Below are 23,943 nucleotides of genomic sequence, written 5' to 3' on the forward strand. Positions count from 1 at the left end.
TGCACTGAGGCCCTGGTTCAGCAAGCTATCTCTATTCAGCAAGGCACTTCAGCAGGTGGTAAGGTCCCATTGACTGTAGTGGACTAAAGCACATATTTGAGTTATTTGCTGAATTGGGGCCTAAGTCTTGAATGGATTCACTTCAGCTACTCATTAGACAGTAGGTTTTGAATGGGACTCCAGTTTTGATGTACCTTACAAGAGAAAAATGCAAGTTTCTTGAAATATTACACCTCTAGTGCAGTTTGCCTCCCCAATTTTTGTGCAGATTCTTCCCTGGTTTTGGAAATCTTGCACTTTTTGCCACATGTTGTAATGCTCACTCATACTACACGCTGTTATAAAAAACTATGTTTTATCTGTCAGGATTTAACCTGCAACTGTAGAGTAGAGGCGAGGAGTGAGATTGATAGTGGACATTGGAAAAGAATTAAAACACAGGGAAATAGAGTTAAACAGGATAGTGTTCACTCACTAACATCTGTGGGGGGGAAGGAGGGGCTGGGAAGGAGGAAAAGAATCAGAAGAAAAGGGAAATGAAATAAAGGCAAAAAGAACAAAAGTAAGGAAGAAACAGCAGTAATCACTTTCTTCTATTGAGATTTCTGTGAAATCCTTAGAACAAGAGGTGCCTTTGGTTATTTAAAAAACAAAACAAAACACCACCACCTGAGCTCATAAGTACTGACTGGCTCAAAAGTAACTGTCACCAGCTTTGTTAGACACTGTCTACCTTCAGCTACTAGTTCCTGACAGGCCAAAGCAATTGCAACATGCACATGGAGATTCTTTAAACTAATATCCAGGAAATAAACAGAGAGCTGAGAAACATTGGTCTCTGATCATGATGCCATGGTGATTATCAACTCCTTGTTTCTTCTAATCTTTATCAGGACTTTTAGTATTGAGGCAGTGATAGAAAGGCACGGAGGAGCCTCATCCCTCAATGGAAAGAGGAGACATTACTTGTTGTTGCAGTCTGTTGTTTGAACAGAAAATTGCTTCTACTGAAAACAATGACTAAGAGATCCATCCATTACCAAAGAATACCTCATCAGAAGAATTATGAGACTGAGCATGGAGCAAATCAGTTTGTTTTTAATTCTGTTCTCATAGAAGTTGGTGCCCCACAAGACCACCTCTTTGATGCCAGATGTATGAAAGATCTTAGACCATTCAAGACAATCCTCAACTCTAGAATATTAATGTATAGTTACTGTTAACCAAGGAGACGAGATTTCATGGGTTTGAAGTGTCTGTGAATCCCCGGGAGGATGCATCTCTGGACACTAAAATGTGAATGGGTAGTACTTGTAAGTCTACTCCTGACTGAAGATTGTCCTTGGTCTCCCATGAGGCCAGAAAGACCCTGAACTCATCTACTCTTTAGGGGTGATACAAGAATCTCCAGCTTGCTTCCATTCACCAGTGTTTTCAAGTTTCCCTGCACTTTCATTTGCATCTGATAATTCCACATGGTTGTGACTGAATGAATGTCAGTAAATTGATCAAGCTTCCGTTAATAAGAATTTCCGGTCACTGCTTATTTTGTTATAGATGTAAGGAAAGGCACTTAGTATTGAAGTCCATGAAAGAGCTAGGAACTGCTGTTTATGGGGGCACTTACATTACTGTAGGCAAATCACTTAATTTTAATTGTTGGAGGTGCCATATACATTACTGAGGTTTCTGAAGAGAATCCTTCCCCATGTCGGTGAAAGTGAGGAAGAATGGTCTTGCAGTTAAAGCACAGGAGTGGGGCTCAACAGACTGGGTTCCATTCCTGACTCCTTGTGTAACCCTGTCAACATTATTTAATATCTTGCTCAGTTTCTCCATCTTTATGCTGTCTTCAAGGGGCCAGCTAGCCTACTTTCCCTTTTTTGAAGTTTGGGAGAAAATTTTTGCAGATTTAATACTGAAAACCATTTTGTGTTTAAGGCTTTAAGGGGGTCCTATAATGAAAATTGCCTTTTGCTAAAGGAGAAGAAAGTGTCGGAAAGAGACATGAGGGACACTTGCAGAAGTGGCAGGTGTGGGAGCCAGTGTTGTGCTTGATATGTTTGTACGTGGCAGCTGTGGACCTCCTGTGAGGACAGGGAAAACTCTATAATTCCTTTCTTCCCCTATTATGGGGAACCTCCTTAGATTGCCAGGGGCCAGGAAAACAGGCATGTTCAGTGCATGCAGATCTGAAAATGGGAAAAGGTAGTGTATGTCACAAATACTCCATTTTGGAGGGAGTGAAACTGGACATGGTCAAGCCCATACGCCTTGCAATGGGATGAGGGAAGCTAATGGGGGGACTCTATGCTTGCAGGAAGCCCATGGTGCTGCGGGAGGAGAAGAGACTAGTCCCACTTTTATAAAGGGGGGGAAGGAGAAATTCATTTCACACAAACTTTAACGTGGAATTAAAGCTGCTTATACTCAATTGCCTCCTGTGCCCCACTTCTCCTACCTTGCCCAATATGAGTTTAATTCCAAAAACTCCACAGTTAGAAAAGGTAGGATAGGTAGAGTACAGCCTTTTCCACACACAAAGAGCATTAGAAGGAAAAAAACCCCAACCAGCCAGCAAAAGTGTTGGAAGACTGAGGTGCAGAGTTAAGGTGACATCTCCCCCCCCCCCCCCAACTCTTAGATGTTTGTAAAAACAGTAAGTGAAATTTTAGGCGTACATTGATTATTTTAAGTTCATCTCTTTACAGCCCATGACTTGCTCAAAAATAGCTTTACTAAGAGGGAAAACCCTTTCGTAATCATGGCAGAGTTCATGCCTCTAACCTTCCATAGCAGACACTTTTTTATTTTTGTAACAGAGGGCTTCAGTCCTTAAAATACATCTGGCAACGTATGTTCTTAAAGTGTATCCCCCAATAAATATAAAAAAAATATTGTTTTTATCATCCTGCATTTACTAGAATTGTGTACTAAACATTTTATTTAGGCTCCACAGCATAGGGTCTGAGTGAGTATTCGCTAGCAAAGGGTTGTAGTAATGGGTTTCATGCACAGTGCCACGGCAGGGGCAATACCTGCTTCGTTGAAAGTAATTGAACAAACAGCTTGGCAGGGCGCGGTTCTCGCGGAGAACGCTGTGTCGCCTCAGCGACCCCCCACAGTTCACCCACCCAGGCTCCCAAGCGGTGAATTTTCAATCCCCGGAGCAAGTTCGTGAGGCGGAGCAGCTCCCGTGCATTGAACAGGGCGCCCGGGAGCACTACCCTCACCGCAGCTATTATGCTTTATGATTCCAGACAGCGCCACGCCTGCCAACTCCCCAAATGCATGAAAAGGGTAAACCGGCTGCGTCCCGGCTGAGGGCTTGTCGAATAAGGCCCGTGCACATGGCGGAGCAGCTGCAACCCCCCCCCGTGGAGAGGCGCTGCAGGGCGCAGTCCGTGGCCGGGTGTGAGGCCCCCCGTGCACGATGCACTGTACCGTAGTGGAGTACAGAGGCTGGAAGGAGGGTTACCAGTGTGGCTATTGCGCCTCTGTCCAAGGGAAAGTCTCCACTGGTAAGTAGGTATAAAGGGCTGGGCTGGAAACAAGCCCTGTAACACCGGCTCTCGCAAAGGCCGAGCAAGCAGCCCGGATCTTCAAGCACTGGCTGCCCGGGAGCCGGACGCAGCCCTCTCTGCCTGCTGCTACCTGTGCCGGAGTACACAAATGTCTGGGCAGAGGTCCAGCTTGCTCAACTAAGGCTGGGCACCCCGCCACCACCGGGCCGGAGCTCTGAAATACCGCTGCGAAACTGGGACTCCCTCAGCGGCACTTGCCCTTGGTAAAGATGGCGGAGCTTGCGACCTTCTCCTCGAGGAAGCTCCCATGCCCTTAGTAAAGAGGACGGACCCGCCCCTCTGTTTCTCCTGGAAAACGTGTGGGCTGCCGTTAGTAAAGATGGCGGAGTTTATGACTGTGTTCCTCCCTGTGAGGACGCAACCTCGCCAGGCTTGCCCATAACCAAAATGGCGACGGCGGTTGCTTCCGGGCTCCCCGGGGTCGCGAGTAGGGTTTCAGGCACGGCGCTGCCCTGAGCTGGTGGGTCAGTACGGACCGTGGGGAAGATGGCGGGGGTCGACCGTTCCTCGAGCATCGTTGAGTACTTCGGGGGAGAGGCCGGCTACCGCTGCGGCTACTGCAAGAACGTGACTGGCAACCTCTCCCATGGTGCGGGCCGGGACCCCCCCGGGGCTGGGGCGGGGGAGTTGGCGGGGGGCGGTTGTTGGAGCAGTTGGATCTGTTAAAGGGGACTGAGGGAGTAGTTGGGCGGGGGGGCCGACCCGGAGGATAGCCTGTGGGGTGGGAGAGGCCGGTGGGAGGGGCTGGCTGGGGAGGGACTGATGCAGGCAGTTTAGGTGAGGGGACTGGTTTGATTCAGGCTGCAGGACAGGGAGAGTTGCCAGTGTGAGGGGGGCCGAGGGCGAAGAAGAGACGTCGGGACGGGGGAGAGAGGGACTCGGGAGCATGGGTGCTTCTTTGTTTATATGGGGCTGAGGGAAGTGTGGGAACTGGGCACGTTCATAGGCTGGCTGGTGGAAGGGGTAGTTCTGAGGGTTAAGATCCAGTAGCAACCTGTTCACATTAAAATGCCCTGGCAAAACTGCCCATTCTTCCCTTAAGCCTTTCTGTGAGCCCTGCCTTTCCCCCCAATTTCTATCAAGCCTGCATCTGTGTAGAGTTTACAGGTGTGCCAGTCAATCCCAGAAGTTTTAAAAAGCTCTCCTAAAAGTAGGCTATGCCACTTTTGGCTGTGAGAAACGTAGCATTTGTGGACTGAGGGAAGTCGGCATTCAGATTGATAGTCAGGAGAGGTATGGGGTGTGTCTGACCTTGCTGCTGACTTGCAACGTGACCTTGGCAAGTCACTTAAAGCCAAACTTTCAAAACTGGCCTCTAATGTGGGTGCTTCCGGTTTTGGATTCCTAGCTTCAAGGAACCTAGATCTTGACATTTGAGGTGCTTAGAACCCACAACTCTTAACTGAACTCAGTGGGAGCTGTAGTCACTGAAAAGTTAGGTACATAGGTTTGAAAATGTGTCCCCTAATCTGTGTGGGCCTCAATTTGTGAAAGACTTTCAGCTCTAAAAAGGAAACATTTAAATATTGTTTGTACACTATTAATAGATGGGTATTCCATTATTATCATAATTTTAATGATTTGTCTAGATGTAATTTTTTCAAGTATAAGTAGCTATTCAGTTTTCAGAGTAACAGCCGTGTTAGTCTGTATTCGCAAAAAGAAAAGGAGTACTTGTGGCACCTTAGAGACTAACCAGTTTATTTGAGCATAAGCTTTCGTGAGCTGCTCACGAAAGCTTATGCTCAAATAAACTGGTTAGTCTCTAAGGTGCCACAAGTACTCCTTTTCTTTTAGCTATTCAGTGCTTGGCAGTGTGAAACTGACAAGAATCATGTGAATTTCAGGCAGCAGCTGCCAAGGCTTACAGGGTCTGTTATTGTGGGGGCTGCCCCACCATGTGGACTACCCATTGCTGGATGCACAACAGGGCTTCTGTGGGAGTTGCTGAGCCAGCCAGCCAGCTTGGGAGTCTAGAAGCCCAGGTATCACTAGCCCAAGACAGTCAAAGCTGCAGGGCTGCCATGGAGTCGCGAACCCTGGATGCCCATGTCAGGATATCCAGACCCCCGGCTGCAAAGCCAGGAAGCTGGAAGCCCTCAGGGTTTGTCTGTGCTGCAGTTGGGAGTGAATATCGAAGCCTGGGTAGACAGACTTGCACTAGTGGGACCTGAGCTATTGAGCTAAAGATAGCAATGTGGACATTATGGCTTAGGCTCTCAAGCCCACCCCACCCTGTGGCCTGTGACCCTGAGCTGGAACATCCACGTATCTATTTTAGCATGGTGGCTTGAGCTAGGCATACCCTGAGAGTCCCATCTTGAGCTGGTGTGACCCGTTCGGTCACAGAGACCCCCTGGGACTGTCACCTGATGTGTTGAATTTGCCTCTGACCCCATTTTCCCTGCCACCTTGGGACTCCAGAACCCTTGCCTCTGAGCCAGACATGCTGGTCAGCTGCAAACACAGACCCACATCTGGTCCACACCCCCAAAGCAGCAGACTTCAACCAAAAACTGCTCAGCAGGTCACCTATCTCCAGCACCCAGACACCCAGTTCCCCATGGGATCCAAACCCCAAATAAATCTGTTTTACTCTGTACAAAGCTTATACAGGGTAAACTCGTAAATTGTCCACCCTCTAGCACTGATAGCTGTGCATATCTCTCTGTTTTGCTCCCCCAGGTATTAATCACATACTCTGGGTTAATTAATAAACAAAAGTGATTTTATTAATGTAAAAAGTAGGATTTAAGTGGTTCCAAGTAATAACAGACAGAACGAAGCAAAATATCAAGCAAAATAAAACAAATTACACAAGTCTAAGCCTAATACATTAAGAAACTGAATACAGTTAAATCTCACTGTTACACATGTTCCAGTAAGCTTCTTTCACAAATTAGACTTTTTCTTAGTCTCGGCCCAATCCTTTCCCTGGTACAGTTCCTGTTAGTTCCAGCTCAGGTGGTAACTAGGGGATTTCTCACAACTGGCAGCCGCATTTGTTCTGTTCCACCCCCTATTATAGCTTTGGCACAAGGTGGGAATCCTTTGTGTGTCTCTCTGGGTTCCCACCTGTTAAGGAAAAGTTAGCACATGTGACTCCATTTTGGTTTGGGGCCCACCATTGTTTAAATGCCAGCACATCATACACCAGGAGGAGTAATCCTTAGATATTGAATCCCTGTGAAAATCCTCCTCCTTGTCTCCAGCCTGCCTTGTCTCCCAGTATCTGGTTTCTGTCAGTCTTTAACTCCCGGTTTCTTGGCCTTGATGTGAGGCCTCCCATCCTGATAATAAAAGTTACTGATGCATGGCTTTAGGACCATGCTGTGTAATTAACATACTGGTATAGCACGAGGAATGCACCAAGCAGGGATAGGTGGTAGATAAAACAAGGGTTTGTTTATTGGCTAAGGTTTCCGATGCACGAGGGCAACATGCTTTGCTAAAAGGTATATAATCTTTGTATAATCTGCATTCAGGGTCCCCTCCTGGCTAGCAGGGGGGCACCACACTCGAGCGTAATAAACTTAGTGTCTTTTGGGAACTCTGCAGTTGTGGACTTTGTTTCTGTGCCTCAGCCTAGATTCGAACTGTGCGTGTCCTACCAGGTGTAATTCGTAGCACTTGTGTGCGTGTCCTACCAGGTGTAATTCGTAGCACTTGTGTGCGTGTCCTACCAGGTGTAATTCGTAACACACCCCTCCTCCTAAATGGAAAAGCACCAGGTTAAAGATGGATTCCAGTATCATGGGACATGTTCACATGTCTTGTGAGCCCCCCCTCCATTCTTCCAGGATTGGCCGCATGTATGTAGTGGAGGCTTGCAGGTAAACAGAGCCATCTACAGTTAATTGTCCTAGTCAATGAGAGCCATCAAGATTCTAAACCACCATTAATGGCCCACACTTTGAATAATTACAATAGGACCTCAGAGTTATACTTCATATTTCTAGCTTCAGATACAAGAATGATACATTCATACAAATAGGATGAACACACTCTGTAGATTATAAGCTTTGTAATGATACCTTACAAGAGACCTTTTGCATTAATCATATTCCAGTTACATTATATTCACACTTATAAACATCTTATAAAACATGAAATGCAAACGTCATGCTAGTGGGGCCTGAGGTATTGAGCTAAAGATAGCAATGTGGACATTATGGCTCAGGCTCTCAAGCCCATCCAATCCCTAGGCCTGTGACCGTGAGCTGGAACATTCACATAGCTATTTTAGCATGGTGACTTGAGCTCAACATACCCTGAGAGTCCTGTCTTGAGCTAGTTCTTAGCTCTGTGTTTCCCAACCCTGGCTGCAGTCCACACAATGGGGCTGCCCCAGAGCCACAGATCCTAGAAGCCTAGGCTCCTCAGCGGCACACCAGGAAAATAGGCAGGCTTCTGATAGAGTTTGTCAAACCTGAGACATTTCCGTGAAATATTTCAGGTTCAACAAATTTGCATTTTCCTTTGAAACTGGCTGGAAAAAGAAAAGGAGTACTTGTGGCACCTTAGAGACTAACCAATTTGTTTGAGCATGAGCTTTCGTGAGCTACAGCTCGCTTCATTGTAGCTCACGAAAGCTCATGCTCAAATAAATTGGTTAGTCTCTAAGGTGCCACAAGTATTCCTTTTCTTTTTGCGAATACAGACTAACACGGCTGTTACTCTGAAATTTGGCTGGAAAGTTCCTGACCGGCTGTAATGCTTCAGAACCAGAATTCCAAGGTTCAGTCCCCACCCAAGAACACAGCATTATATTCACACAAGTAGTTCTTCTGTTTTCAGCTGGAGTACTCTTGTGAGTAAGGATTTGTCTACACGGGAAAGTTATACTGGTGAAGTTGTGAATTTAAACTGATACACATGTGTGGACACTCTTGTTTTGGAATAAGAGTGGCTTTTTTTGGTTTAGCTTATGCTGCTTTGGAAGGAGTTTAAGATAAACCAAAAAAAAACAAAACAAAACAAAAAACCCCCACCACCTTTATTCTGGAATTATACTGGTATAACTGGTTAAACTTTCCTGTGTAGACATACTTTAAAGATCTGCAAGGTTAGGCCCTATTCTGGTAGCTGTCTGTGATCATATTCTGTGCACTTGTCCTAACCACCCGTACAGTTCAGGCCATCTTATGGTCTGTCTTGCTTCTCTTGGCTTGAGGACTGCTCTGTTTCTTGAGTTCAGAGTCCCATTGTCAGGTAATATGGTATTAAGTCTTTTCATGTTGGGAATATGGAATCGTGTATTAAAGTCTTTATCAGAACCACCACTGTGGTAGATACCGCAGTAAATGATAGCATAGTAGGCACAGAAAGAAGCTTAGATAATCCCTCTCATTACTTGTGCCCTTTCATCTGCATTTTGTTTTGCCATTTCTTCTGGTGTTAAGGGTCTGAAACTCCTGGTTTAAATCTGCATCAGGAGGCCTTCCAAATATATCCTGAGCTACTCATATCTAAGAAGTGGGGTATTTTGCTCCTAGCCTTGAATGGCATCACCTTAAAATTGGGGAACTATATGTGATTGCCTCTTTCAGACATGTCAGTAGGGAATTTGGGAAACTAATAAATATAATCAGATTATAAAGTCGGTTCTACCTTTTGTATGGATGTTTGAATAAAATGACAAAACACATTAGTCTCTAAGGTGCCACAAGTACTCCTTTTCTTTTTGCGAATACAGACTAACACGGCTGTTACTCTGAAACCTATAAGTATTTTAATACACTTAAACATAGTAAATATTTGACACTAAAATGTTCTAAATTTTAAATTAATTGGATGATTGACTTTCAGTTTTACTTCAATCTTGTTTTACATTGCCTGTTTTTAAATTCTCTTAACAAATTTCCCATTAAGTTTTTTGTCTCTTTATTCATTGAAGTGTTTAATATGAAGTTTATAAATATAAGAAACTGGTCCCCCAAAAATTGTTAGAAGAAATCCCAAATTAATCTTTTAGATTTACAGTAAGCTTTCAGTAGAAATTGCTTAAATTTTAATGTTTTAAAGATAACTGTGAGAGTGACCTGTTTGTTACAGGCATGTGGGCTCATTCGATGACTGTTCAAGATTACCAGGATCTTATAGACAGAGGATGGCGAAGGTAAATTAAGAAAAACAATCTTTAAAGGGATGCTGTCATTTTAAGCTTGGTCCAAAATTTAAATTTTGTTTAAGGAAGAAAAAGCTTTCATAATACCTAAGATCAGTAGACTATTTTACTAATTAGATAGAAAAATGAAAACATCTGTATTTAAACAAATACACACATTGCAGCACTGAGGAACTGAAAATGATTTTCCTTGTCCTACCTGATATAAATGCAATGTGCAAAAGTATAAATAATGGCAGATGAATTGGATTTTCAAAACTTTCACCAACATAAGTGAATATGTATTTATTTATAATATATTGTTCTTAAATTGTGTTAGTTTGAATTATCCTTAATACAAAAATACTTAAATATTTAACTTGAGGCCTACTTTTTCCTTTGGAGATTGGCATTAGATGACTTCCATCCTTTGACTAAGACTTGAAAAAAATGGGTGCCTAAAGTCAGGCTGCTAACCCTGTATTTAGTCATTCAAATAAATGGCTGGGTTTTTAAAAGTGCTGAGCACCCAGCAGCACCTGTTGATTTCAGTGGGAGCTGCTAGGCACTCAGTATGTACGAAAATCCAACATGTAATCAGGTGACTAAATATGGGTTTAGGAGCCTAATGTTAGGCACTTCATTATTATGTCTTGGCGTTTATGTTTTAGAACAGTACTGAAGTACTTTATACATCTTGAAAATGTTACTCTAATCCAGATAATCTGTAAATGCAAGAGTTGGGTCAAACTGGAGAAAGTTCTTTTCACAATTCTCCCTCCCCCCGCCCCGCCCCCCCAAAGGTGGAAGATATGGTGTGGTAACCAACTCTAGCATCCACCTGCATGGAGAAATGAAGGAAGAGTGTCATAGCCTTTAAAAACTGAAATATTTTAAAACATATCTGTAACATTCCCAATTTATTTGTACAGTATGCATGAAAGAAGAAACTTTCTTTTGAAGAAAATGCAAGTTTTCAAGTACTACATGTTAGTAAATAACAGAGAACTGCCATACAGATATGATTTTTATTCACATATCAGCTCTCAAAACTTTCACCAGAGAACTACTGGCCAGAGGCTAACTGTTCTCGCTAGTGGCAGATATGAAAAATACTCTATTGAGAATCCCAGCTCACTCCCCAATTGTCAAGAAAAGGGGTGTGTTCTAAGACAGTGGTTTTCCACCTTTTTTTCTGGCGACCCAGTTAAAGAAAATTGTTGATGTCCACGACCCAACGGAGCTGGGGATGAGGGGTTTGAGGTGTGGGATAGGCTCAGGACTGGGGCAGAGAGTTGGGGTTTGGGACTGAGGACTGCGGGATGTGGCTGGGAATGAAGGGTTCAGGGTGTGGGAGGGGGCTCTGGGCTAGGGCAAGGTGTTGGGGTGCAGGAGGGGATCAGAGCTCTGGGGTGGGGCTGGGATTAGGGATTTGTGGCACAGGAGGGGGCTCTGGATTTGTGGCGGGGGCTCAGGGCAGGGGCAGGGGATTGGGGTGCGGACTTACCTCAGACGGCTACTGGTCAGCGGCGCAGCACGGGTGCTAAGGCAGGCTTCCTGCCTGTCTTGGCACCATGGACCATGCTGTGCCCCGGAAGCAGCCAGCAGCAGGTCTGGCTCCTAAGCAGAGGCGTGCAAGTGGCTCTGCATGGCTCTTGCCCACAGGCACTGCCCTCTCCAGCTCCTGGCCAATGGGAGTGTGGAGCCAGTGCTCAGAGCGGGGGCAGTGCTCAGAGCCCCACGGCCCCCCACCTCTGAGCTGGACTTGCTGCTGGCCGCTTCCGGGGTGCAGCATGATGTCAGAACAGGTCGGGGCTAGCCTGTGTTAGTCAGACAGCACCGCCGACGAGACTTCTAATGGCCCGGTCGGTGGTGCTGACCAGAGCCACCATGACCCAGTTCCTTATATTCCATGACCCACAGTTTGAAAACCACTGTTCTAGGATTCCTACCAAGGTGCTATCCTCCATTTTTGGAGATGCCATCTTTTTTATCGAACGTTGACTAGTGGGCACGGGGTAATAAATTGGAAGCTGAATTTCTGTATTTGAGGAAGAAATTGTTTTTTCATCTCTCTCTAACCCCTAACCCAGCGTCTTTTGGTTGCTCCAAGGAGGATTGCTACTTTACCTTTTCCTTAGCTTCTGTTTTTTTGGCTTTCCTACTCTGTGGATACCAATACTTGCCTCCACAGTTGCTCATAGCTTTTCCAAGGAGCAGTAGCAGAAGTATGTAATTGCCATGATCCTGATTCTTGTCAGTTTCATCGCTGTCCAGGTCTCTACAGCAGTCATGAAATTGACCATTCTAATTTGTGAAGTCATTCCAAGTTGACTTGGTTGTGGCTTGCAAAAGCTATGAGCAAACAGATGACGCTTGGAGGTATATGTCTGGAGACTCAGAAAAACAGTCCTGTATCAGGAAAAATATCTGCCATTATGAGGGGTAGGCATGTAACTTAAAAGAAAAAAATCTCACATTGTGTGGAAATTGTTAGCTTAGGCCCCTCCACGCTCCAGGATAAACTTCCATGGTAATAGGCAAGTAGATTTTTCAAGCCCTATTCTGCTTCTAATTACAGAGAATTGGAGATCACTATAAAAGGTGTCTTAACTAGAATATAAATTAACACTCAGGTAGGAAGGTATTGAAAAGTTAGATAGGAGATGGGGCTACATGACCAAGATAAGAGTCTTTCATAGTTGCGTTTCCATGCCTCAGTTGGCATTTTTGAAAGGCCTAAATATGACTGGATAAAATTTGAATGTGGAAGCAGGTAGCAGGTTGGTGAAAATGCTAAAGAACTTGCTATTTCAGTTTTGTTACTCTAGTCAGTACGGGATTTTCATATTACTTGAAGGAACAGTTTCACGTGTTTTTAGAACAATTTAGAAACTTCTGTGAATTAATTTTGTATTGTACTTATAACAGACATTGCTACAAGTTTAATGAAGTATTTTATTATAATTTTTAGAAGTGGGAAGTATGTCTACAAGCCCATTATGAATCAGACATGTTGTCCTCAGTACACAATAAGGTAAGAGCTTATTGCATGTGAATAGTGCCTTTAAAGCTGTGTTGCATATAAAAGGAATAATTTAAAATATGATAGTAGTGTGAAAAATCCTAACATTTAAGGAAGGCCACATGTTCAAAAATAACTTGGCTTGACCATTTCCAGTTGAGATCGTGGTCATACAAACATGGTCTTCCAGGATGTATTAGTTTCTCCTGGTTAAAATAATTAGTTGGATGGTAAACCTACTTTTTAATGGTATTGCGTTCTTTGAATGTTACATAAGACATAAGTGGGTTCATGCAAACTATGACAGGCTTCATCATCCTGCACCATCCCATCATGAATGCATCCTGGCCTATCACATCTAGATTGCCAGCTCAGAGCAGCAGTTATGTGAAGGCGTACATGAAATGAGCTGGTGGTTGCAGGCTGGCTCTTAATGGATGTGTCTGCATCCTACAGGCACTCTCTTTCATATTCTCAAAAGGGAATACTGTGGACTGAATAGTCATGGAGAATGAACTACCTTTACTTCCAGGTAATGGTGGTGGGTAGTATCAAGGAAGCTTGGATTGCTGCCACCAGTGCTGTAACTGTTCTTTGGGTAACTGGATGACTCCCAATAAGTTCTTTTCTCAAGCAATAAAACTCGCTTTATATTTTTTAATGAGAATGTACTCCTTTATCCATATACAGTTGCAAGAGTGCATATAAAGGTGCATATTGCAAAGGCATCCATGAGGTCAGAATCTTGAAAATAATCCTGTTAATAAAGTAGTTGAGCAGGTGGTTACAAGGGAATTTAAATAGAAAAGAAATGAGTTAAAGAAAAATAAATAGTTATATGCAATATTGTATTATAACTTTCTATAGTTCTTTGTTTTCTTTGAACTATATTTCTTGTAAAAAAGAGAATATTTAAAAATATTTGATTTCCTGTTTTAGATGTCGACCTTTACATTTTCAACCTTCCAAATCTCACAAGAAAGTTCTGAAGAAAATGTTGAAATTTCTTGCTAAAGGGGATTCTCCCAAAGTGGCTGGTGATGGTAAGAAATTCTTGGTCACTGAAGAAGTGTGAGGATTATTCCCATGGAAGAGTTAATGTATCCTGCTATGTTTTTAGAAATGGTTCAGGCCCTGAAAGGGGCTTTGATGGAGGGTGGGGTGGGTAAGAAAGTACCCTCATTTAACAAAAAAACCCAAACAAACTAAAAACAAGATCGAATTTAGCCTCGGTGTTTATTGGTTGGATTCTAAATACCGTATCTTTACAACCTGCCCTGAGAAGGGGGAACCATGTGGCTACATTGCCCCAGGAGCAGACTAGGAATGAATTGTGACGGTTCCTCGTGTGCTACTTCCTTTTCTGCGGAGGAGTAAGTTTAACTTTTTTTTCATATAGCAGCTTGCTTCCCCCACCATGTACCTGGCACTTTCTAGCTAGGGGAGTATCAGGCAAGTGGCTTTGTCTCACCCTTGCAACTGAAGCCACAATCTGAACAGGATCAAGGGAAGGGCCTTTATTCCCATATGTGATTACAAGAGCCCCTACTCAAGAAAGCTCTGAGAAATTTACAGAAAAACAAAACTGGCAATTTTTTTGGTGAGCCTTTCAGTTATTTTGTGCTTCCTCCATTGGTCACAGCAGGTTATTAGATCATAACTTGAGTATCTTGTTTGAAGTGAGATTAGTTGTGATTTTCATTTTAGGAAAGCAAACAGCTATTATCATGGATGTGTGGCACAAAGAAGACACTTGATTTGATTTGATTTTTCAGGCTTTTAAGAGGGTAGTGCAAATAAACAAAAGCAGTGTATCTTTTTATGTTGAAAAAAACTTGTTAAATTGGGAAAGTGCAACCCTATTTTGGATGTTGTCATGAGCGAAGTATGAGCTATAATTTATACAGTGAAATTCACTCAAACAATTGTTTCCATGCCGCTTAAGCCTGTAGTGGGCTAGGCAGATGGCAATTGTAAAGGTGGAGTCTCTATGGCAGCACTGCACAAGGTATTGTGGTATTGGAATGGAGAGTAGTTTTGGTGTTTGTCAGTGTACATGAAGCACAAGGATATGAATCCCATTGTTACAGCACACCTCACGTGAGTTAATGCAGCCTCTATTCCCATCAATAAGATAGAATAGTAGTCAGAGTTATAAGTAGTTTCAGGCCTAATCTGCTCCTGAATCTGAGTTCCCCTGGATGCTGTGTGCATAGGCCTCCAGCTCCTTTGGAAGCTGACTGACTATACTGGGTGGAGAGGAGAAACGTGATTGTAAAACTGATACTAAAAAGTGAGGAAAAATAGACTTTTCTTGAATATTTTTATAATAATCTTAATTGTTACTGATAACTAAGGTGCTACTTGCAATATTGAGGAAATTGTGGATTCTGCAGTATAAGGCTTCCAGTGCAGTTTTGACAGTGGGAGCCCTGACGTGTGTGGGACTGACGCTGGGAGTCCAGGCAGCCCTGGGCCCTCACTCTCAGCCCCGGTGGCTGACAGCGGGAGCCTCCCGCTCTCAGCCTCAGGCAGCTGACAGCAGAAAATCGTAGAAAAGTGATAATGGACTTTATTTAGGTCCGTTATTACTTTTCTGCAATTTTCCATGGCTTGTCTGCAACTCGGCTGCAATTTTTTGACAGTCATCCCACAATTCAAGTAGGGCTTTACCTGTGACATTAAAAGGTTAAAAAAAAAATTTGGAAGTGATTTTTAAGTGGACTGTCTCTTCAAGCGTTGGATAAAAATCCAGTGATATGTTTATACAAGCCAAAGACAATTACACCCACTGCCGTCCTTCTTTTTTAAACGATACTGTTTCCTGTCTTGATACTCTAACATTGCTTGTGTCAAGATCATAACTGTCTGCATTCTTGCTAGCTGTTGTAGTTTCTAAATGATTTGGATGCAAATGAATCTTAATATAATAACCCTGGTGTGGTATGAATCTGGATTGCCTGTCTTGCATTGACAGTTTGTCATCTATCTTAGTTACAGAAGAACCTATGGATTCCCACAGAGAGGATGCTGTTGCTTGCAGTTTTGTATTAAAAAATGAATCTGACATCAGTCAATCTGAACTGAAACCTCTTAATGTGGAGGAGACGGAGAGGGTTGAGACTGAAGATAACGCAGAGGAGGAACTGAAAAAAGAAGTGGAGTCAGAGCCTCCCCAGACATGTGCAGATAAAGACAGTGCAGGATCTAGTGAAAGATCGGATTCAGCTAAACTTGTTCATACAACACCCAAGCCAGGTAGCCAAAGTTTCTTTATTTGCCTCTCCCCCCATTATTTTTCCCTTCAGATTGTTTTGTTAGAGTGTTATACCTTGGCTGGTAAACCTAGGGCTGTTCCTCTTTCTTTCATATGCCCTCAGTTGCCTAGGAAACTACAGTCTGTAAATCAAGATATGGTGCATATTGCATGACTTTTTAATGCTCCCAATATTTTGCCCAGTTCATTTTGTTCAGTTCACTGGAGCCATCCAGCAGGTGCACCTCTACCCCGATATAACATGGTCTTTGGGAGACACAAAATCTCACCGCGTTATGTCGAGCTTGCTGTGACCCCCGGTTCCTTGTTCCCTGACCACCCCCTCCAGAGACCCCCCCGTCCCTAATTGCCTCCAGGACATCACACCCTACCCAACCCCCCTGCTCACTGTCCCCTGACTGCTCCGACCCCTATCCACACCCCCCGCCCCCTGACAGGCACTCACCGGCAGTGGCGGGAAGCGGCGCAACATGGCCCCAGCCCGCTCCACTCCGCCACCTCCAAGCCATGGCACTCCGCTTCCCGCCACCGGTGAGTGTGGGGAGGTTGGGGAAAGGATGCCCCCGCACTCACCTGCGGCGGGAAGCGGAGTGCTGCAGCTGGGAGCGGGTTGGGGCCGGGCTTCCGCCACCTCTGGTGAGTGCAGGGGGGATCCCTTCCCCCAAGCCCCCTTCCTCCAGCGACACGGCTGGGGCCAGGGCGAGGGAAGTGGAGCGGGCTGCTCCTGGCCCCCCGCTAATCCCCTGGGCCACTCTGGGACTGTGGAGCCCACAAAAGTGCCCCCCCCATGCTCCTGCCTCCCAGACCTGGCGGGGGGGGGGAGCCCCTGACCGCCCCGGAGACCCTCTGCCCCTTATCCAACCCCTCGGCCCCAGCCTGGCACCCTTAACACGCTGCTCAGAGCAACGTGTCGGAGCTTTACCGCATTGTATGCGAGTCCGCGTTATGTCGGGGTAGAGGTGTATTTATGTCCATGGTTGCTAGTTTCTATGGCTGCCAGTTCACGGAAGCTTTGAGCGTCATCTAGGCTCTCCAGCCAAATAGGCAATTGATAAATCTCACCTCATAAGCAGCAATAGAAAACCAATTTGGTGTCTAAAAAAGTGGACTTAGTTACTTCCATTCATGAAAACTAGTTAGCTAAGGGTTATCTTCCTTTAGGTGGCATGTTTAGTTATCCTGTAAATTATTTTCTCTGTTATAGTTGCCTGTCTTATTTGTGCACGTTTATAAATTATTTTCTTCTTTTTAGGAGCTATGTTTCTTACACAGAAAAAAACATCAGTTGCATATGTTCAATGGCCTAGGGTTGTACTTGCTATTTTCTGTTCCAAGGACAAGTTGGACTGTACTTTGCTGCAGAAGCAGAATGCTAGTGTTTTTGCACTCCAGAGAAGGATAGCTTTGCCTTGGCCATGAGCCCATGGAAAGACCCTCTATGGAAGTGCCCCTTGGCCTGTTTCATGTGTTTAGGATGTAGCCTTATTTTTCTTTGAGAGACTTAAATATTTTAAAAACCCCCACCCTGCTTGATAGTAAAATGTGAGATAGTGAAAATGTATTTTTTTAATTGTATGTGTAGTAGTTCCATTTTTCTTTTATACAGCAAAAATAGACGTTTTCTAGTTCATTACACTTCCAAAGACTCATGCATTTGTACAATGCTGGGGGTTTTGTGTATCAAACACTGCACGGGAATTTTTGCTTATTTTACTTATTCTGTAGGACAATGACCTGTCTATGTAATGAGGTTTTTATTTCTATATAAACAAATTTATAATGGAAAAGGTCAACTTTTTCCAAGGCAAAAACTAAACGTCTCTCAATCTGGAAAGTTTTAAACTAGAAGTAACCTTTAACACTAACTCCAAAGAGTTTTTCTTTGGAATTAAGAAGCAGAATAGTGGAGATATTTTTAACATTTTTCATAACTTAGTGGTGGTTTTACATTTTTATCGCACAAGTTACAGTTCAATCTCTCAACTGCCTTCAGATTTGTTGTTTTCCAAAATATTCACCTTTAACGGCAGAAACTAAGTATGAGATGTTTATTCCTAAAAAAAAAACCCAAACAAACAAAAAAAACCCCAAAGCAAAATACTACCAATTGAGCATTCTAAAGGAATAACTTGAACAGGAGTCCTTCCATTCTAAACTCTTCTGCTTATGGGAGCTGTGATATTGCTTACTGTGGCAGCGGAGCCAGGCAATTTATAGCTCATGTACTAGGTTTTCTAAAATGATCACAATGATCAATGATTGTCTTTATTAGAAAAAAGAGTGTGTTCTTACCCCCTGTTAGTGAGCACATTCTAACTATACTGGGTGAAACCCTTGTGAAGAAAGACAGGGCAGTTTGTAGTTTTCACACATGTTGGCAGGTAAGTATACGGACTATGGGAGACCCTAGAGGTTAGCTTTACTTGCAAACGTGTGAAAACTACAAACCACTTTCTCTTCATGAATTATTTCTTACATTCGTTAGTGTCTGGCTAACGTGAGATAAACTAAGAATACACATTTTTTTTCCTAGCAAAGGCTCACCCAGCGAGTGACAGATTTTCAACAACACAATATCCATTTAAGCACCTAAATGAAAGAGCCAGACTTCTTGTAAAAGTACACAGCAAGAGCATTGGGAAAGCTGCTTGTTGGGCATTTCTGTAAATCTGGTCCCAGATTTCTAAAGGCTTGTTAGAATATGGTGATTACATTTTTTAAAAAGTTAAATACTTTTCTACCCCCTTGTGGACATTTTTACCAAAAAACAAAACAAACAAACTGTTAAAAAAAGACAAAGCTTTGCCATTAACTATGTAAACTGTTTTCCTAGTCCTTGAATGCAAACTAAATGGAAATTGAAAAGGAGTACTGGTGGCACCTTAGAGACTAACACATTTATTTGAGCATAAGCTTTCGTGAGCTACAGCTCACTTCGTTGGATGCATGGAAATTGACAGCAGATGGCAGCCATGAGTAAAGATTAGTATAAATTGCCTTGTTTTAAAATCGAGGTAGAGTCCTGAATTTGTGTGAAGAATAACATTGTGTGACACTTTTTAAACAATATAGATGCAGAGAAAGTTTGAAATGTATTGTTTGTATTCATTATTTCAAAATTAAGCACATATTTTAGAAACAGAAATTTCCAGTGTTGTCCTTTTCCTTTTTGGAAGGCTTTAAATAAAATATAAAAGTGAGTTACAAACACACCCAAATCTTATTCAGTATACCTGCAATGTTTTAGATGTAGTAAGTGTTAAAGGTTACTTCTAGTTTAAAACTTTCCAGATTGAGAGATGTTTAGTTTTTGCCTTGGAAAAAAGTTGACGTTTTCCATGATAAAATTTGTTTATGTAGAAATAAAAACCTCATTACATAAACAGGTCATTGTCCTACAGAATAAGTGGTCTGTTTCTGCATATTTTCATAAGGAAAAAAGGTTTGAATATTTATATAAAAAAAAGTTAAACCAATGTATTTATTCCTTTGCTAATATATTGTTTGTGTAATTTACAGCAGAAATGTGAGATTAAACAGATGCTGAGGACAGGCTAGATGCTCAAAAAACTCTTCAAGAGTATCATGAAAATTTTAAACTCTTCTGCTGATTTCTTCTAGGACCTTGGGCAAGTCACAATCTTTGTGGTTTCCCAATCTGTCAAATGGGTATAATGATGCTTACTTATCTTTGTCGAGTGCTTTGAGATCTCTAGATGAAAAGTATTATTCTCCTAAACAAAAATGTTAGTTAACTGAACAATAAGGATGATCACTTACATTCTTTTCATTGCATTGGCCGGAATTGCAGAGGAAGAGAGCAGGAGTGGTGTTGGGGTGTAGCAGTTACAACCTCCCGCTTATTGGCCAGTCGTGCCTCTTCCCAAGGTCCTTGGGAAGTCTTCACCCTCCCACCTGTAGTGGTCACTGCTCAAGTCCATTAGACTAGAACCCTTCTGGTGAATCATGGCAGGCTTGCCACTGGAAGAAGCTACCTCAGGAATGCAGTATGGTACCTCTGCTCCTGAGGCACCCCCCCCCTCCCCCCCAGTCTGATGAAACAGGTTTGCTGGTGAAAAGACTAACTTAGGGGTGGGTGACCATGGGTAGATCACCTGCTCCTCTGTGATATCTCATCTGTGTCTTCCTCTTGTCTCCCTCCTCCTCCCCATATCTTCCCTAGGTGCTTCCTTGTATTCTAGTAGAGCTGAGGCAACATCACCACAGATTTATTCACACATTTAAAGGTCAGAAAGGACCATTAGATCATCTAGCCTGTCCTCTTGAATAGCAGTCCATAAAATGTTACCCAGTTACCCCTGTATTGAGCTTCCCCTGAAGAGCCCTGGTTGTGCTAAAGCCTCTGCACCAGGTATCGCACCTTGGAGAGCAAAGCCTGTGTGTGTCAAGACATTAGCCCGTCCATCTCTGGTTCCGCACAGTGTTGAGTCTTGATGTTCCTGATATTGGACAGGTGTAACTTTATTACCTGGTTAAGTAGCATTAGATTAGATTAAGTAGCATTAGATTAGGCACCTAACTTTACTCCTCCAAGGGCTCCAGGCTCTACTCCTCTGTGGGCTCAGGACCTATTCCCTGTGGACTCAGGGCTTAATCTTTTGCAGGTTTAGAACATCTTTTACCAGTGAAAGAGCCTTACACAGTAATATCCTACTTAAGCTCTATTTATTAACAATCACCAAAACAATACACACGCTAAACCTACAATACTCACCACTCCCAATAAGGCAGATGAACTTTTCTTGATGGCCAGTCAAGAACAGGTCATCTGGGGTACTCCAGCTTGTGCATGGTGTCATTGGCAGGGTGTTGAGGGCTGCCAGCTATGATCTTGGGGCTGTCCTGGAATTGGTTTCCAAGAACTTCCTTTTGTACCACAGTTAATATAGTGCAACTTGAGTCTTGCTTAGCTTTCCCTTAACCAATCATTTTACTAAAATATTACTAAACAATTTTCTAATCAATCCTAACATATTGTAAAACAATTCTTTAACCAATCCTATATACAACTTATTTAAGGATGTTTTGTTAAACATTTTGTTTGTTTAAGTGCTCTTATGAGGAAAGCATAGGAAATAGCTGTCCTTTTTTCGAACTGGATGAAATCAATGTTAATTTTCCAACTCTTGATATTCCCCATATCTTGTGTTCTAACATTGATAGCTTTTGCCTCATTGTCAATATGATACTTATAAAATGAATGATAAAATGGAAGATTACAGTTCCTTACGTTCTGAGTTCATTTTGTTGTATAAAAGCAAACAAAATGAGACTACAGATTTTAGTCTTGGACCAAGGCCAAAATATTACTGCTGACTTGAAGGATCAGTCACTTTTGAAAGATTCAATATCTTGGCCAATGAAGCTAAGTAAAGAAAATAACAGATTTAGAAGACTGGAATATTTTCTCCAATTATCTTTTTCTAAGTCTGATGTTTTCTCCAGTATACGTAATGGGACTTCATCAAAAACCATAACAACACAACAACTACTACCACCCACAATAAAACAATAACGCGACTTAATGGAAATTTTTTGACCAGCCCTGTTTATCATTGTACCAGATCTGTAGAGCTTGGGTACAGAGTAGTGAGTTAATTCTTAAACCTTTAGGTTATGGAAGTATTCAGCACCCATTATTTTTTAATGAACAAAAGGGAAAATTATAAGTTGTATTGCCTTAATTTATGTACATTCAACATTTGTTCATGAAAGACTGTTTATCTGTAGCATGTAGCTACTGGTTTTAGACTCTCTGTCAACCATGAAAATCAGCAAAATTCTAATAAGGGGTCAGGACTCAAGCATTTTTCTGGTTTTTCTTTCCAGCAGGGCCATTTCTGCAAAGGGAGACTTTCTCTTCATTTGTTTCTGTGCATCATTCCATATATATGATTTTACCAAGTGCACCCGTTGTACCTCTGGATCAGAGGAGTATGCATAAATTTAAATGTTTGTGTCTCATACTAGAAATGGAAATAGGCCTGTTATAGTTTATTTAAACTCAGACATTTAGTTCAGCTTCATGCGAGATAGGAAAGTGACATATCTGAATGTTTAGAAAAGGTGTCATTGGGAAAGAAAGCCACAGAATTTGAAGGTGAACAGGAATTCAGTGAGTCTAGTCATAAATTAGCTGCTTTAAACAATGATTAATATAGCAAATATTGATTTTTAAGTATTGAAATACTTTAATACCTTTTTAGTGAAAAGCAGGAGAAAAATTACATTATCCCATCTCAGTAAATATCAGGAGAGTTTTAATTATTATAAGCAATGTGTTGGTGCGTTTCCTGCAGCATGATGGGTCCAGTGAAATCTAAGAATACACTCTTTGAATTAATAACCGTGACTTGCATGAATACATGTAATGTTCTGCATTCTATCAAAGGTCTAAAAATGAATATGCTTTCTTGAAGGCGTAATTAATAGGTGTGAGATTTTTCCATTTTAACTATTTGACATCGGTACTCCAATATGAGTCTTACTTCAAGTGTTTTTACAGGCACAAAGCCTGTGTATGGTTGGAAAATTTTAAAAGTTTTGATTATTTTTTAAAAGAAAAGCTCACTGTTTGTAAAGCATATAGTATTAGACGTTTCTTCGGTAAGTAAAAAAACCCCTGAATTTAAATATGATATGTCTAAAAATACAGTAAGTGAGATTTTTACAACAAAGCCAAGAATATATTAACTTGTTTTAAAGCAGTATAATATATATTACAGCTGATGTGCTATTTTCATTTGCTAAATAAGAAAATAATTTTAATAAAACGGAAGGGAGAGTGGTTGGTTGTTTTTTCAGATCTTGTAAATTACATAAATACTAGAATACCAAAATGCTGTATTTTCTAGAGAGACCTGTTGTAAAATATTGTACCAAGTGTCTTCTATACAGTATACTGTTTCTAATGTGACTTAAATAAGATAAGACTGATATTTGGAATATTTATTTGCTTCTGAAATAAATGGAAATGCTAGAAATGGAAATATGAGAAAATACTGTGAAATTATACATACTGTTGTACAGTTCTTGTTTTCATAATTTAGAGTTATAGGAATATATTCAGACAGTAACATTTTGAAGAACATTGAAGTCTCATTCTCAAAGTGATTAGGGCACTTAAGAGCTTTGTAAGTCCCATTGAAAGTCATTTTTAAGTCAGCCACTTCTGAAAATGAGAATTAAACTCCAAAGTCCGTTATGCACTTCTGAAAATTTTACTCAGTATTAGTGATCAGTTTGTAATAGTGAAGCACCATATAGTCTTTTCTCACTTGTGTTAAATTATATATGGTCCGATAATCTTTAAGCTATCACTAATGACTCTTTCCCATACATGTTCCTCTTATACATTTGTCTTCTTTAAAAAAAAAAAAAAATACTATTTCACAACCAACCATAAGAAGTAACCAATAAGAGCCGACATAAAAATATGCACATTCAAAATACTGATGATGATGGGGTGGCAATATAGTTATTTAAACCTTTTTAAAAGTAGGCAAGCTAGGTCGTATTTCAGACTACACACTTATCTGGCCTTTAATTCTTCTCTGCTCTGCATATTAGAGCTATTGGCAATGACTATATATATGTAGCAAAGGGTTTTCAGGCTGTGTGAAATAAATCCATTCTACTTTGCGTCCTGTGCATGATTCTGTCAGGTTGCCCTCTGCTTTGCTAATGCAATATATCAATTCGCTGTTGGTGGTGACAGGTCCTTCCAGTGCCTCAAGGTGATCCTTTTAATTGCTTGGATATAGGACTGCTTTACACAATGCAACTAAATAGGAGCTGGCCTTTGTTTGTGGATAGATGTAGTAGTGATTTAAGCACAGTGTGTGTCAGGAATTGGGAAGTCTTGATTTGTATCCTTGACTCTGAAACTGACTTAAGGTCTAGGCCAAGACCTTTAACTATTTACCTCAGT

At 42.0% G+C, this 23,943-nt stretch overlaps 1 protein-coding gene across 3 annotated transcripts in view; it reads left to right on the forward strand.

The window, feature by feature from the left end:
• Nucleotides 1-3,512: 3,512 nt before the first annotated feature.
• The window catches only part of ATE1 (arginyltransferase 1), a 182,397-nt gene continuing 161,966 nt past the window's right edge, over nucleotides 3,513-23,943 (forward strand). For all 3 annotated transcript variants that reach the window (XM_077823002.1, XM_077823001.1, XM_077823000.1), the window contains exons 1-5: nucleotides 3,513-4,173; nucleotides 9,639-9,702; nucleotides 12,665-12,727; nucleotides 13,655-13,758; nucleotides 15,710-15,973. In XM_077823002.1, the coding sequence (XP_077679128.1) occupies nucleotides 4,071-4,173; nucleotides 9,639-9,702; nucleotides 12,665-12,727; nucleotides 13,655-13,758; nucleotides 15,710-15,973 (598 nt within the window). In that variant the 5' untranslated portion in view covers nucleotides 3,513-4,070. The remainder of the gene's footprint in view (nucleotides 4,174-9,638; nucleotides 9,703-12,664; nucleotides 12,728-13,654; nucleotides 13,759-15,709; nucleotides 15,974-23,943) is intronic.

The sequence above is a fragment of the Eretmochelys imbricata genome, chromosome 7, assembly GCF_965152235.1.
Source record: "Eretmochelys imbricata isolate rEreImb1 chromosome 7, rEreImb1.hap1, whole genome shotgun sequence".
In the NCBI taxonomy this organism is placed as follows: domain Eukaryota; kingdom Metazoa; phylum Chordata; order Testudines; family Cheloniidae; genus Eretmochelys; species Eretmochelys imbricata.